This window comes from Halichoeres trimaculatus, unplaced genomic scaffold (assembly GCF_033239565.1).
Source record: "Halichoeres trimaculatus isolate MK-OKI-2021-1 unplaced genomic scaffold, fHalTri1.1 fHalTri1_scaffold_17, whole genome shotgun sequence".
Classification (NCBI taxonomy): Eukaryota; Metazoa; Chordata; class Actinopteri; order Labriformes; family Labridae; genus Halichoeres; species Halichoeres trimaculatus.
The window spans coordinates 30,021,927-30,034,957 of NW_027437195.1; the positions used below are offsets into that span (position 1 = coordinate 30,021,927).

The 13,031-nt window shown below is 38.7% G+C and overlaps 3 protein-coding genes across 3 annotated transcripts; 2 read left to right on the plus strand and 1 right to left on the minus strand.

The window, feature by feature from the left end:
• Window positions 1-175: 175 nt before the first annotated feature.
• LOC141806025 (D-aminoacyl-tRNA deacylase 2-like) lies at window positions 176-1,614 on the minus strand. Its single transcript, XM_074691245.1, has 4 exons — window positions 1,538-1,614; window positions 948-1,089; window positions 717-786; window positions 176-642 (listed from the first exon to the last, which is right to left on the minus strand). Exons 2-4 carry the CDS (start codon window positions 1,059-1,061, stop codon window positions 320-322), a joined length of 507 nt encoding a protein of 168 aa, XP_074547346.1. The 5' UTR covers window positions 1,062-1,089; window positions 1,538-1,614; the 3' UTR covers window positions 176-319.
• A 12-nt stretch (window positions 1,615-1,626) lies between these two features.
• nubpl (nucleotide binding protein-like) lies at window positions 1,627-4,524 on the plus strand. Its single transcript, XM_074691246.1, has 11 exons — window positions 1,627-1,762; window positions 2,376-2,520; window positions 2,679-2,713; window positions 2,909-2,999; window positions 3,156-3,195; window positions 3,317-3,407; window positions 3,492-3,585; window positions 3,663-3,748; window positions 3,843-3,963; window positions 4,056-4,138; window positions 4,265-4,524. Exons 1-11 carry the CDS (start codon window positions 1,634-1,636, stop codon window positions 4,328-4,330), a joined length of 981 nt encoding a protein of 326 aa, XP_074547347.1. The 5' UTR covers window positions 1,627-1,633; the 3' UTR covers window positions 4,331-4,524.
• A 1,116-nt stretch (window positions 4,525-5,640) lies between these two features.
• Window positions 5,641-11,925, plus strand: LOC141806998 (thioredoxin-related transmembrane protein 1-like). The gene is made up of 8 exons (XM_074692751.1): window positions 5,641-5,894; window positions 6,252-6,367; window positions 7,087-7,132; window positions 7,403-7,531; window positions 8,989-9,034; window positions 9,124-9,225; window positions 9,307-9,373; window positions 9,468-11,925. Exons 1-8 carry the CDS (start codon window positions 5,692-5,694, stop codon window positions 9,704-9,706), a joined length of 948 nt encoding a protein of 315 aa, XP_074548852.1. The 5' UTR covers window positions 5,641-5,691; the 3' UTR covers window positions 9,707-11,925.
• Window positions 11,926-13,031: the final 1,106 nt, after the last annotated feature.

The window sequence follows — 13,031 nt, forward strand, 5'->3', positions numbered from 1 at the left end:
GCAGGACAGTAGAGATCTTCAACACCAAATCTGCTGAACTTTAGATTAATTCCATCTTCTAACCTTCTGACCTGATTTTTGAGGCTCGAAATACAAGGAAATCTTAGTATTTTGAGTTTATTCATACATTTAAGAATGAAAATATGACTTTCACTGGCTCATATTCACAGGATACAAAGAAACAATCAAATGTGTTACATTTATTTATTATATAGAAAATACAAATGAAACTGCATAAAGGATTCTTCCAGTGATTCTTTTAGAGTCAGTTTGTTAAATATTTAAATATTTCTTTAGAGAAAAATATAAAATCAGCAGGTCAGAACTCCATCAGATGTGTGTACGGACCATTCGTGTCAATTTTTAGCACTTGTCTGTTTCCATACGTCCCGTGTTCCACCGTCACGTCAGCTTCACTCCCTGCTGAAGCCTTCAGTTCCTTCTCACACAGAGAAACAAAGATATCATAGAGCCGCAGACCATCCTCTTTGCTGATGTTGTTGTGATACTGCATGCCTCTGCCTTTGGCCTTCCCACCCAGTGTGGCCTGAGGGACGATGAGCACGCTGCCAGGGAGATCCAGCACGGACACTAACTTCCCTGAGTCGGCCTCACACAGACGCAGATTTAACAGGGATGAAACTGGAGAAAGAGATGACACAGGGGTTACATTTAGGAGAGGAAGGGTCAAAATGTGCGGTTTAAAGTTCACTGACCCATCTTTGGAAGGATGTCATCGTTGGCTCCTTTGAAGAAACAAATGTAAATCACCATCCCTCTCTCAATCTGTGACAGAAAAACAGACTGTCAACAATCATCTGGAAAGACCAGTGCAGTCAGATATTTCTACACATGATTGATTTACAGTTAGTATAAGCAGACACAATGGTATCTCTTTCTTTGAAGTCTTTAAGGTACAGTCAAACTAAGACTTGTTCACGTCTCACCTGTACAAACTCAGCCTCTGAGTGTTCATCTGCTGGTTTCACCTGAAGTCTAGCCTGCAAACACTGCTGCAGCACCGTCCGAGCCACAGGAGCACCACTGCCTTTCTCTGTCATCTCTACAGTTTACAAGTTTCTTCTTCTCCTACACACTGACACAAAATAAATTAACTTCAAGCATCAAAAGTCAAATTACTAGGACATACAAGTTGGCAGTGTCTCCAATGGATGGTAAAAAGAGCAAAACTACACATGCAATTCAGTTCCGTGATAACGTCGACTGAATTTGGCTAAAGGGTCTCATGATTGCGCATTATTTTCGCAAGCAGATCCGTTTAAAAAAAAATCGCTAAAAAATAAAAAACATTAAATTTATAGGATTAAAAGAAATGAAAGAGAAACAAGAAATCTTAATAAATCAAGAGCTAAATCTGCCAATTTAATATTCATGAATAAGGTTAAAATTAATAGAATCTATTTAAAAGTATATTAATCGATACTTAATATGAATTCTATTATCAATGTATAACGACCTTAATTGGATCCGTGTACTAAATAAAAAATGAAAAAACAGCACCTCTGAAATAACATACCGTACGTTTTCAGGATACACGCATGCGCACTACGCGCAAGCTTGATGCCCGCGAAGGCATCGAACGCAGAGGCTGAGCTGATCCAAACAGCTAAACATGGCCCAGTTCACATACAGCAGACTGTCTCATTTACTGAGATTATCCGTTAATAAAGCTTCTGTTTTACGAACAGGGACAGAAATAAAACATGGACCTGCGGGTTGTCTACAGTTTATACGCTGCCAGGTAAGATTTCAGTCTGTTTCTGTGAGAGAAACACAGCTTCAGTGAAGCTAACGAGCAGCTTCGAAGTAAAGCTAATGTAGACCTTCATGGAAGAAGTAGACCGGAAGTTGTCAAAATAATTTAATTCTGAAATTTATTCAAGAAAAAGAAATAGCTTACACATCTAGATATATGTGAAACAAGGATCTTAATTAAATAAATAATTTTCTGTGTCTATTTGTGTGTTTTCGTGTACGTTATGAAACAAATTCTGTCGCTTCGATATAAGACTGCCTGTAAATATGAAGCTTTTATATTGAAACCGGGGCCAAAATCATCTGTTTTATGTTAGTTTAACTTATTAAATTAGACTACATGACTGTTTATTTTTAACTCTTGTCATTTTCATACTCAAAAGTAATAAAATTAGAGTTTGGGGAAAGCATAAAAAATTTTTGATTTACAAATTGACTTATTCATTAATTCTTATTGCTGTCACACAATTAGCTAAGCATGCTTTATACATAATAAATGATAAAATTAGATTCTGGAAGAAAACTATGAAATTTCAGTTAGTTTTTCTTCATTTGGGGGTTAATTTGACTAATTTTGTCTGGTTGTCTTATTGTAACAGCGCTCTATGGACAGTAAGGCGTTACAGGAGAGACAGAAGCAACAGATGGCAAAAGGCCTCCCAAAACAGAAGCCTATCACTGGGGTCAAACAGGTCATTGTTGTGGCTTCAGGAAAAGGAGGTGTGGGCAAGTCCACCACTGCAGGTACAGCCAGACATTTGGATGATAAATAAAGGAACTACAGAGCTGATAAATCCAAAGCTTTGGGAGTCTGGGTTTTTAGTAACGGTGGGGAAAACAGGAAAAATACTAAAGAGACAAAACTTTCAGCTTCTCACCTTGGGTGTTTTTTGTCTCTGCAGTTAATCTGGCTCTTGGATTAATGGCCAACGATCCAGTAAGGAGATACCTTTTTTCTTCAATATTTCTTTTGGTTTTTATTTTTGTACTTTTGCGTGCATATAGAAAAAACTATCAGTTTCATTATTGCAGGAGTGTAAAAATACAGAAATTATTTGTTTTAGTGAGATGTTAAGTTTAGGAGAATCTTGTGAGAGATGATTGAGTCAGTCTTCTCTCCCCCCACCATCAGTCAAAGTCAGTCGGTCTGCTGGATGCTGACGTCTACGGTCCATCGATTCCCAAACTGATGAACCTGAAGGGAAACCCGGAGCTCAGTGACAGTACGACACATTGTTTATCTTTTGATCTGTAATCAAACAGCGCCTCCTGATTTTTTTTTTTTTGTTGTTGTTATTGTTGTTTTGGAGTTGTAGTGGATTGAGGAGCTGTCAGGGGTTTGGGTTCAGATAAACTGAGGATTTGTCTGTGTCTTGCAGACAATCTGATGATCCCTCTCACCAACTACGGGATCCCCTGGTGAGTCCAACGTCCTGATGTTATCACCTCACTCCTCTTCACTCCTACACTCTTTAGCTTAAAAAATGAGCTAGTCCAGCTTGTTCTGACCCTCTTCATGACCCGTCCTCTTCTCTCTCAGCATGTCGATGGGTTTCCTGGTGGAGGACGTGGCTCCCATCGTGTGGCGGGGGCTGATGGTGATGTCGGCGATAGAGAAACTGCTCAGACAGGTAAAGATGTGTTTCTTGGAGTGATTGTTCTGAAATGTGAGGTAACAGGTTGTAATTGGTTTAGGTGTGGGGGTTTTGTTGTAGGTGGACTGGGGGTCGTTGGACTACCTGGTTGTTGACATGCCTCCTGGGACGGGAGACGTTCAACTGTCGATCTCACAGAACATCCCAGTAGCAGGTAGATCACACACACAAACACTCACATGAAGGTATCAGTGTCTCTGAACTGCATCCAGTGACGCCGTCTGCTTACAGGTGCAGTCATTGTTTCGACTCCACAGGACATCGCTCTGCTGGACGCACGCAGGGGGGCTGAGATGTTCAAAAAAGTTCACGTGCCGGTAATTTCTGTGTGTGTGTGTTAATAAAGTTAAAGTTTGAGCAAAAATTAAACATCCTCAAACCAGATTGTGAGCAGAGGTTGCTTTTCTTCAGGTCCTCGGTCTGGTGCAGAACATGAGCGTCTTTCAGTGCCCCAACTGTAACCATCAAACTCACATCTTCGGCTCTGACGGGGCCCGGCAGCTCGCAGACAACCTGGGAGTCAGATTTCTGGGTAGGTGGAGAAAGAGAGTCAGCAGGTATTTTTCACCAGCCACCGTCCATTTGTGCTCCTTAATGTGATTCATTACCTCTGTGTCCATCCAGGTGATATTCCTCTTCATCTAAACATCAGGGAGATGTCAGACAGAGGGACACCGGTGGTCGTCTCCTCTCCAGACAGCCCAGAGGTCTCTCATCTATCCTGTTCTTTATTATGTTACAATATCCAATCATATACTACTCTACTCTTTTCTATTTTTGCTGACATACTGTATCCTGTAATTTTTTCTGTTCTGTTTGTCTTCACTCTCCAGGCTGAGGCGTACAAGAAGGTTGCATCTGTTGTTGTCCAGAGACTAGAGGAAGTCAGCTCCTCATGAGCAGCTCCAACAGGACGTCAGCTGACTGCAACAAAACAAAACAAGCAGAAGAAACGTGATGCACGCATATCAAAACAAAACTATTCATCAAACTCATGAAAAACGCACAAACTTCTTCTCTGTACTAACGCACGATGAGTATATGACTGAATATATGTGATTCATTTAGTTATGTGCTTATATTTAATAAAACTGTGAGCTAAAATTTGTTTCTGGCTGTTTTATATTTTTAATAACACATTTTTTTGTTTCTTGATAAAATAATGAGACATCTAATTAAAGTACTATACAAATATAATGGACTGAATATCAAAAAACAACTGTATCTGGAAAAACCACACTTTGGTTTTTTTTTTGTTTTATAAAACATGGAAATAACCAATCATATCTTATTAGCGTATAATACATCTACAGCTCTCAGGCATGTATGAGACTGGCTTTATCCAAAAGGTTTAATAACTATTTGAGAAAAGGTACCACAAGGAGACTTATGTGTGATGTTTTTTATATTTTGAGAGGAATATGTATATTATAAGTACAAATCTATGTAGAGCACAGCTAAACCCAAGTTCTGTGTATTTTCTGAGAGTTTCGACCAAACAAAATAGCGTCATAGTCATGAAAATAAAAATGCTACGATATTGTACAGTTTTATTGTGGGAGAATACTGTTGTCAAAGGAAGCCTCAATATGAAAAGTTAATAATTTCATTTAAAAAAATATTTTAACTTTTATTTTTTTTCCGTATGTCCTCGGAAATGTACAGAAAATGTAGAAAGCACTTTGTTAGTTAATAAAGAAAATGCTACAAATAAATAATAGACTGTATAAAACAACAAATTAATAGTAGTAAAATATAAGACATAAAGGGAAATCTACGGAAGAGTATTGCCTTCACTTGAAGAAAATAAAAACAACTCAGGTTTTTCAGAGTAATTTATTCTTTGGTTTGTTTTTTGTGGCAATTAATTTTGTTTTTCTGATTATTATTTTTTTATTGGTTTGTTTTTTGTTATAATTATTTCTGTCTTATGAGTAATTTTTTGTGGTAATTAATTTTGTTTTTCTGATTAAATTTTTTTTTTACTGGTTTGTGTTTTGTTGTAATTATAGAGTAATTTTTTTTTTTGTTTTCAGATTACTTTTGTCCTGTTTTTCGGAGTAGTTTTTTCCTGAAGTATCGAGATACTTAGAAATCCCGCGAAATCCTCAACCTGCTGTTTTTCATGGTATTTTTTTCCTCCTCTTATTTTATTTTTTCCTCATATTTTCCCCCTCCTCTCTAATTTCTCCGATCACGTGACACGGACGTTAGTCTCTGCGCGCACACCGGAAGTGGGCGGGGCGCGGCTCGGACAGTCATGGCGTGTTTGCTAACGAGCAGCAGTTCACTTTCAGAGATGATTTCTCTGAAACGACAGAGAAAACCCCGCTCATGGATATGTTTTTTATTCCTGATATCATGTTTAGCGTCTCCGCCGGCTGCTGCGAAGCGGGACAGCATGAAAGAAGTGACGGACGGGAACTGGGAGGACATCCTGACCGGAGAATGGATGATTGAATTGTCAGTCCACTGCTAACGGCTAACTCGAGAGCTAATCTGTCAGTTAGATTACTTAGCATTTTTCTAAACCCAAAGAATAACTGCTTCATTTTCAGTGTCATAGTTATTCAGTTTCTTTGTTGTTTATGAAACATACGTTAACAATTTCTTATCACGCTTAAATGCTTGAGCTATGCTAACATCTGCCTCTTTAGCCATAAATTTGTATGTTTGCTAAGTAAGAAGCTAAGTCAGTCCATAAGCAGCTAACCAGGTCACCAGAACATCTGAGCTTCAGACAGGGACCGTGTTCATGTTGTTGAAAGTGATTGTGAAATTTACCCGTGGCTCTGAAATGTGACACTTGATACCTCGCAGCTACGCGCCCTGGTGCCCAGCATGTCAGCAGCTGCAGCCGGTGTGGAAGGAGTTTGCGGACTGGGGGGAGGACATGGGGGTCAACATAGCCAAGGTGGACGTGACGGAACAACCTGGTAGGCCTGAAAGACCTTTTGCATACATTACAAAACAGAGCTCTCAAGATTCCTCTTAACTGTCACCTTTAATCTATTTTATAGGGACCCCTCTTATTACAGTGGTATTGATTATTGTAATTAATGGGTAATATTTAATCCAAGTTATAGGAGGTATTTAATTTTTCCTTCCAATAATAACTGATAATGAGCAAATACATTGTTGTGGTCATAATTTTACATAATGACAAAATGATAGCTGAAATCACTAAATTAGCCCAAATCAAAAGTTAGCATACCTTTGAATGTTTGGCCTGATGAAAACCACATAAGTTGTTTCACACAGGTTTAAATGACTGTTATTTTTCAGTGTCCACACCTGTGACTAGTTTGATTGTCATTAGTGCTCATGTTTAACTAGTAAACAAGATTCTTCGAGCTCTGCATATGTTATCCAGAGCTGTACTGATTATCTGGATACTTAGTCATGGGGAAACGTGCTCTTGTTTATATAACTGATAGATAGATAGATACTTTATTTATCCCCATAGGGATATCACTCAGGATATTATTAGTATAATTATTTAAAATGTTGAATATAATTTAGACTTTAAACTATGTTTTTTGGTGTTTTCAAACTGCTATTAGCTATTTCATCTGCCGTCTCTGAAATACTTTCATTATTGTTTCGAGTCAAACGTCCTCTTCCTGTGCACTCATATCACTCCTCTTTCTGTAAGGTCTGAGTGGGAGATTCATCATCACTTCACTTCCTACTATTTACCAGTAAGTACTTTCTTATTTGTGGTTTTTGTTGCTTCCTCTTTTTGCTGGCTACTCCTGATGATTCGCTCCATTAGAGACAAACTAATCTTGAGGTTTTGATTAAGCTTCGATTATTATTTACATTCACACACGTAGTACCAAGTCAGAGACAAATCTTAGACCGAACCAAAGCCAGGGGTCTCTTCTGTAATTTCTTTGTCAGTGGTTAAAAAAGGTAATAGTTGGTGTGTGAAGAAATAAATGCTGCTGTCGTCTGTTTGAATGATTCAGCTGTAAGGACGGCGTATTCAGGAAGTACCAGGGAGCTCGCACTAAAGAAGACTTCCTGGGCTACGTCGACGAGCAGAAATGGAAGGCTGTGGAGCCGGTTTCCTCCTGGCTCGGTCCGTCCTCGTTTCTGTGAGTTTACACCATTATGATGGGGATGAAGTGTGGTGCTGAGGGGCAGATTGTGCATTTCCCAACAAAGATGATGATGTCTATACATTATGCATGAACGCCTAAGCTCTGAGAACGCCTGTTTTAGCTTTTTCAGCCTTTCATTACCGTGAGGGGTGAATATCTTTTTAAAAGCTCAGAAAACAACATCAGACGGGTCCTGTCTGTTCTATTTTTAGTTTTTTGCTGGTCTAAAATCAGAACAACTTCTATCCTCTACCTGTTTTATTTTTGTGTCTCAGCTTTGTTGTGTTCCTCTTTGATTAACCCTCTGGTGCATGGTGGTGACAGCTCTCTGAGAGTCATTTTCTCCTAAATGGTCTCTATAGTGAAACTGCCTATCCGCCTGTGTCAGTGAGTTTTTCTCGAAATTTTTTATTTTATTTTATTTTACTCTTTATCATATATATATATATATATATATATATATATATATATATATATATATATATATATATATATATATATATATATATATATATATATATATAATTTTATTTCTAAATTATTTTTAATTTAATAATTTCTTTTTCTTTTTTTCAGATTATTTATTTATGTCTTAAGAAAGTTAGAGGCATGCATCAAAGGGTTGAAAAGCTTTTTAATTATAAAACATGCAAAGTTAAAAAAAAAGTGTGAAAACATGTTCAAATGTTCTGCAAAGCGGAAAAGTAAATAATTATCCCTATTTTCCACTGGACTGGACATGTCAGTGGGTTTCTGAAAAAAAAAAATGAAATAATATAAAATAAAACAAAACAAAATTAAATTAAATTCAATTAACATATGTAATGTTTGAAATTTTTTTAAAAACTTTTACCCGCTACTTTGGCAGGTGCAGGTGAAAATAAAAACACATTTTTACATGCTGTAGTACCTGTCTTTTTTTCTTTTTTTTTTGGCATAAAACTTTTTTAGTATGTCAATACAACCCTAACATCCCAAACTTATATAATATGTGTAGACTTGTGTCCAGATCAAGTAAATTAATTGAAAAAAAAGCTCAATAAACCATAAAATCTAAAATCTTATACATGTGTTTAGAAATCCCAATTAGTCATGGCTGTATCCCTCAAAAATGCAAATGTAAAAAAAGAAAAAAGTGTACTTCCACCAGTTAAATAATTTTCCAGATTTTATGTGTATGATCATAATATCTTATCAGGTTTAATTGTGGCACGACGCTGGTCTCCAAAGGGATTAAAGTTTAAATGTGTGAAAATGTGTTAAAATTTTTGCAAAGCAGAGAAACAAATAATTATTCATGGAATCACCAAAAAATATGAAATATGAAAAAAAATGCATGCCATCAGAAGAATAAAACACTGCAGGAAAAAAAATCCTGACACAGGCTTCCATAGTTCATGCATCACAGGGTTAATCTGTCTTTAATTTCATGCTGCTGTTTTTCTCTCCAGGATGAATTCAATGTCTGCGTTGTTCAAGCTCTCCATGTTCATCCGGGTAAGCTGAAGAGGAAACAAATTAAAGATCCTCACATTCTCCAGAAACGGTGCAGCAGTGTGGCGTCAACCTGTTTCTGTCTTTTCCAGCGTTGTCACAACTACATGACGGAGCAGCTGGGGATTCCAGTTTGGGGCTCGTACGTCATCTTTGGCCTGGCCACCCTGTTCTCCGGCCTTGCTCTGGGGCTGGTGAGTTTTTTAACAGTCGGTCATTTTAAGAATCAGACGCAGAGTTACGGTTTTGTTACAGTCCCCGTCTTCTCGTTGCAGTTACTGGTGTTCATCGCTGACTTCGTTTTCCCATCACGACGGTTTTCCTCTCAAGAATACTACCAAAGTGAGTCTTCATGTGTTAAAAACACGTTTTTAAAGCATGGATGTTTCATTCAAAGCCAAAACGAGGTGACTGATTGTTGTTTCTGATGTTGCAGAGAAACAGTCGATGGAGCAGGCGAGGTTGATCCAGCACCAAGAGGACGAGCACGAAGCCGATGGAGAGGAGGACGACGACGAAGAGGAAGAAGAGGACGATGACAGCGACGTGTGGAGGAAGAGGAGAGGGTCCCCTGAGGGTCGCCCTGAGCCCAAAGGACAGGGATTCTCAGATGAAGCTCTGAGGAAGAGGGTGGTGGCAAACCGCGAGGAGGAGGACGAAGAGGAGGACACTTAGAGAGTCACACGTCCTCGACTGGAGTCGTCAACGTCTGAGGAGCAGCAGTGTTTACAGCAAGGAGCCCCTTAAACCTCACCCCTCCTCCTCCTCCTCTTCCTCCTGTGGGCCCCCGGAAACACCTCGCCTCTTTTCTTCTTCTATTGTTTTGTAACTGGAGCGCTTTGGACTCTTGCACCGCTCTCTCTGAGCAGAAGGCTCCATCTGGAAAAAAAAGCGAAACACTCCTGAAGCCGTTTCCACTCCGTGGAGACGTCCGGCCTCCTCCTGAGGTCTGGGTATGAAGAGCGGCAGAGATGGATTTTGCGATGTTGTTTATGCTATGCATTGTTTTTTAAAGACCTGTGTGTTTATGAAACGTTTATTATTCTGATTACTGATACCAGGCTTGGGTTATTTTATATCTTTTACTTTCCAGCTCATACACGTACGGTTACATCACTCTACCCACACCTGACAGCTCAGTTTAACACGACAGTGTACGCACATTACTCCACGTTCAGTGTCTGACTGAGAGCAGCGTGCAGAGGCTGCAGCGTTGGTTATAATCCTTAAGATGCCTGTGGTTGGTGTCGCTGAGCGGCTGGTGTGTCTGCTCAGTCTGTAGCCAGATAAACATATTTTGATTAAATAAAGACATTTACCAATAAATACTGCAGTTCAGGACTGGTTTCATGTCAGATATGACTCTGATGATGTGGGTTAACTTCCTCACTCTGACATTGCTTCACAATAAAAGCCTTTATTTACCAGAGGAACACCTTGAATGTGAAGCAGGAGCATCATACAGCTCTGCTACAGCGCGAACAGCGAACAAATCTGATCTTAGATTAAAAATAAATTAAATCCGTACTTTTCTTTGACTGTTTTTAGTAATTTTTTGAGACATTTGACCTTAATTTGACGGCTGAAAAGAGACAGGAAGTGGTTGAGGTGTGTGCCCGAACCATTAGCTCAGCAGCGCCCCCTGGCTTTGACTGTTAAAAAGAAGAAGATGTAGCATTTTGGGTTTTTAATGTGAAGCAACTGTCAGAATCCCTGATTCTGCATTTCTTTCAATGGCCAGCAGGGGGCGACTCTGCTAGACGTGAAACTGGACAACAGATTAATTCTGAGCAGGATCGTTAAAACGCCTTTAAAGCAGAACGCAGGAACTGTAAAATAACGTCGTCCCAGCTGTCTGGATTACGGCATAATGTCTGTTTTGTAAAAAAAATAATAATATTAATAAAAAAAAGCCTTGTTTACTGAATAAATAGCTTATTATCCGTAGGAGAAAGGATTCAAAAGATCCAGCTGTGTAGCAGGGACACTTGATGTTTTCAATTTACCCTTTCAAAATAAAAGAGATGAGCGTAGAAAGAATAAAAAACAAAGAAAAAAAGGAAAATCTTAAGGACTATAACTCAAACAGGTTAAATAAAATCAGTTTGACCTTAATCTTGGGTGAGGATCCCTCCTTAACTCGTCTGCTTTGCTCAGTAATCACCTTAACCACACACCGACGCTTCGAGCTGAGACGACTCTTCCTCACTCCAAATAAAAGCCAGATGAATGTTTTTCTGTAGATGTTTTCATTTCAAAGAAACAGGAAGTTTTTTCATGTCATGTTTTGTTTCTGAGTGATGTCTCTGTAAAGGTCTGAATGTGATGTCGCGTTGTGGCGTGCTGCGTCCGTCCTGAAGCTGCTCGGTGTAACAGCCACGGGACACAGATTAACAAAGGGAGTGTAATTTATCTTACTGTGCTTTAAAGTCGTTTAACTTTTTTTAATCCAAAATGTCAAATTTTCCACCGATGTGATCTTTTGAATCATAAACTGCACTTTCTGCCTGTATCTCAAACAGTAACTCCACCTGTATGTGTCCGTCCTGTGGAGATGTTTTCAGCACGTTTCACCTGTTGACTCAGTCAGGGTTAAAGATGGCCGACACAGACGATGTGTTTTTCAGCTCATTACTCATTTCAGCGCTGGTTGAACATGTTTTTTACCTGACCACTCTGTAAGGCTTGTAGCGTTCACTCCTCACTCTCAGCTTACTGTTTGGACTTTTCTTTGAATAAAGGTTAAACTGTGGAAACACTCGCGCTGGCTGATGTGTTGCTGCTGAACAGACTGACACACACCTCCTGTGTTTGGTTTGTCAGACGTGCAGAATAATCCCAGTTAGCACAGGTTACGTCTATTTGTGAAACTTCTCATGTACGATAAGTGAATAAATGACGGTAGAGAACTGGCTTTGTTTGCTTTAAGTCTAGTTTGGAAAATTCTCGCTCTGTCACCGTCATACTTGATGCTAACCTGCTATCCTGGGATAAAGCTACAAATATTTGGAGGGAAAACTGTACTTTATGGTGAAAAAAAAATAAAAATCTGTACAGATGTTTAAGCCTTTAGCCTATGTTTTAGCTTTTGGCTTGTGTTTTAGCCTTTAGCTCCTGTTTTAGTCTTTAGCCCATGTTCTAGGCTTAAGTTTTTTTTTTTGTTGTTTGTTTTTTTTTTAAACTTGAGCATGTGTCTAAGCCTTAAGCTCATGTTTGAGCCTTTACCTTTTTTATAGCCTTTCGCAATTTTTTTAGGCTTTAGTCTGTGTTTTAGCCTTTAGCTAATATTCTAGCCTTTAGTCTGTGTTTTAGCCTTTAGCTAATATTCTAGCCTTTAGCTTGTGTTTTAGCCTTTAGCTAATATTCTAGCCTTTAGCCTGTGTTTTAGCCTTTAGCTAATATTCTAGCCTTTAGCTTGTGTTTTAGCCTCTAGCTTTTGATTGAGCCGTAAGCCTGTGTTTAAATCTATGGCTCATGATTTAGCCTCTAGCTCATGTTTAAGTCTTAAGCTTTTTTTCGGCATCAGCCTGTATTTTGCCTTTAGCCCATGTCTTAGCCCTTAGCTTGTGTTTCAGCTTTTAGCTCATTTTTAGAGCCTTGACCTAGCCTTAAGCTCATGTTTTAGCATTTTTTTTTTTTTAGCCTTTAGCTTGTGTTTAAGCCTTAAGTTAGTTTTAAGCCTTTAACCAGTGTCAAAGTTGTCAAGTAATGTTTGCGCTTGTAGCTCAGGCTAAAACTGCTTTAGTTTACAGCTTGTGCTTTAGCTTTTAGCCTTTGTTTCAGCCTGTAGCTCATTTTTTTAACTTTTTGTTTTACCTCTAGCTCATTTTATTAGCCTTTAGTTTGTGTTTTAGCCTTTAGCCTGTTTTTAGCCTATGGCTCATGTTTTAGCCTTTAACCTGCTCTATCATTCTCCTTTTAGCTTCTTCTACATTTCTACACTTCATTCTGCAGACACTTTTTTCCAAAGTGATGTTAAAACAAGCACAAATTCAGACAG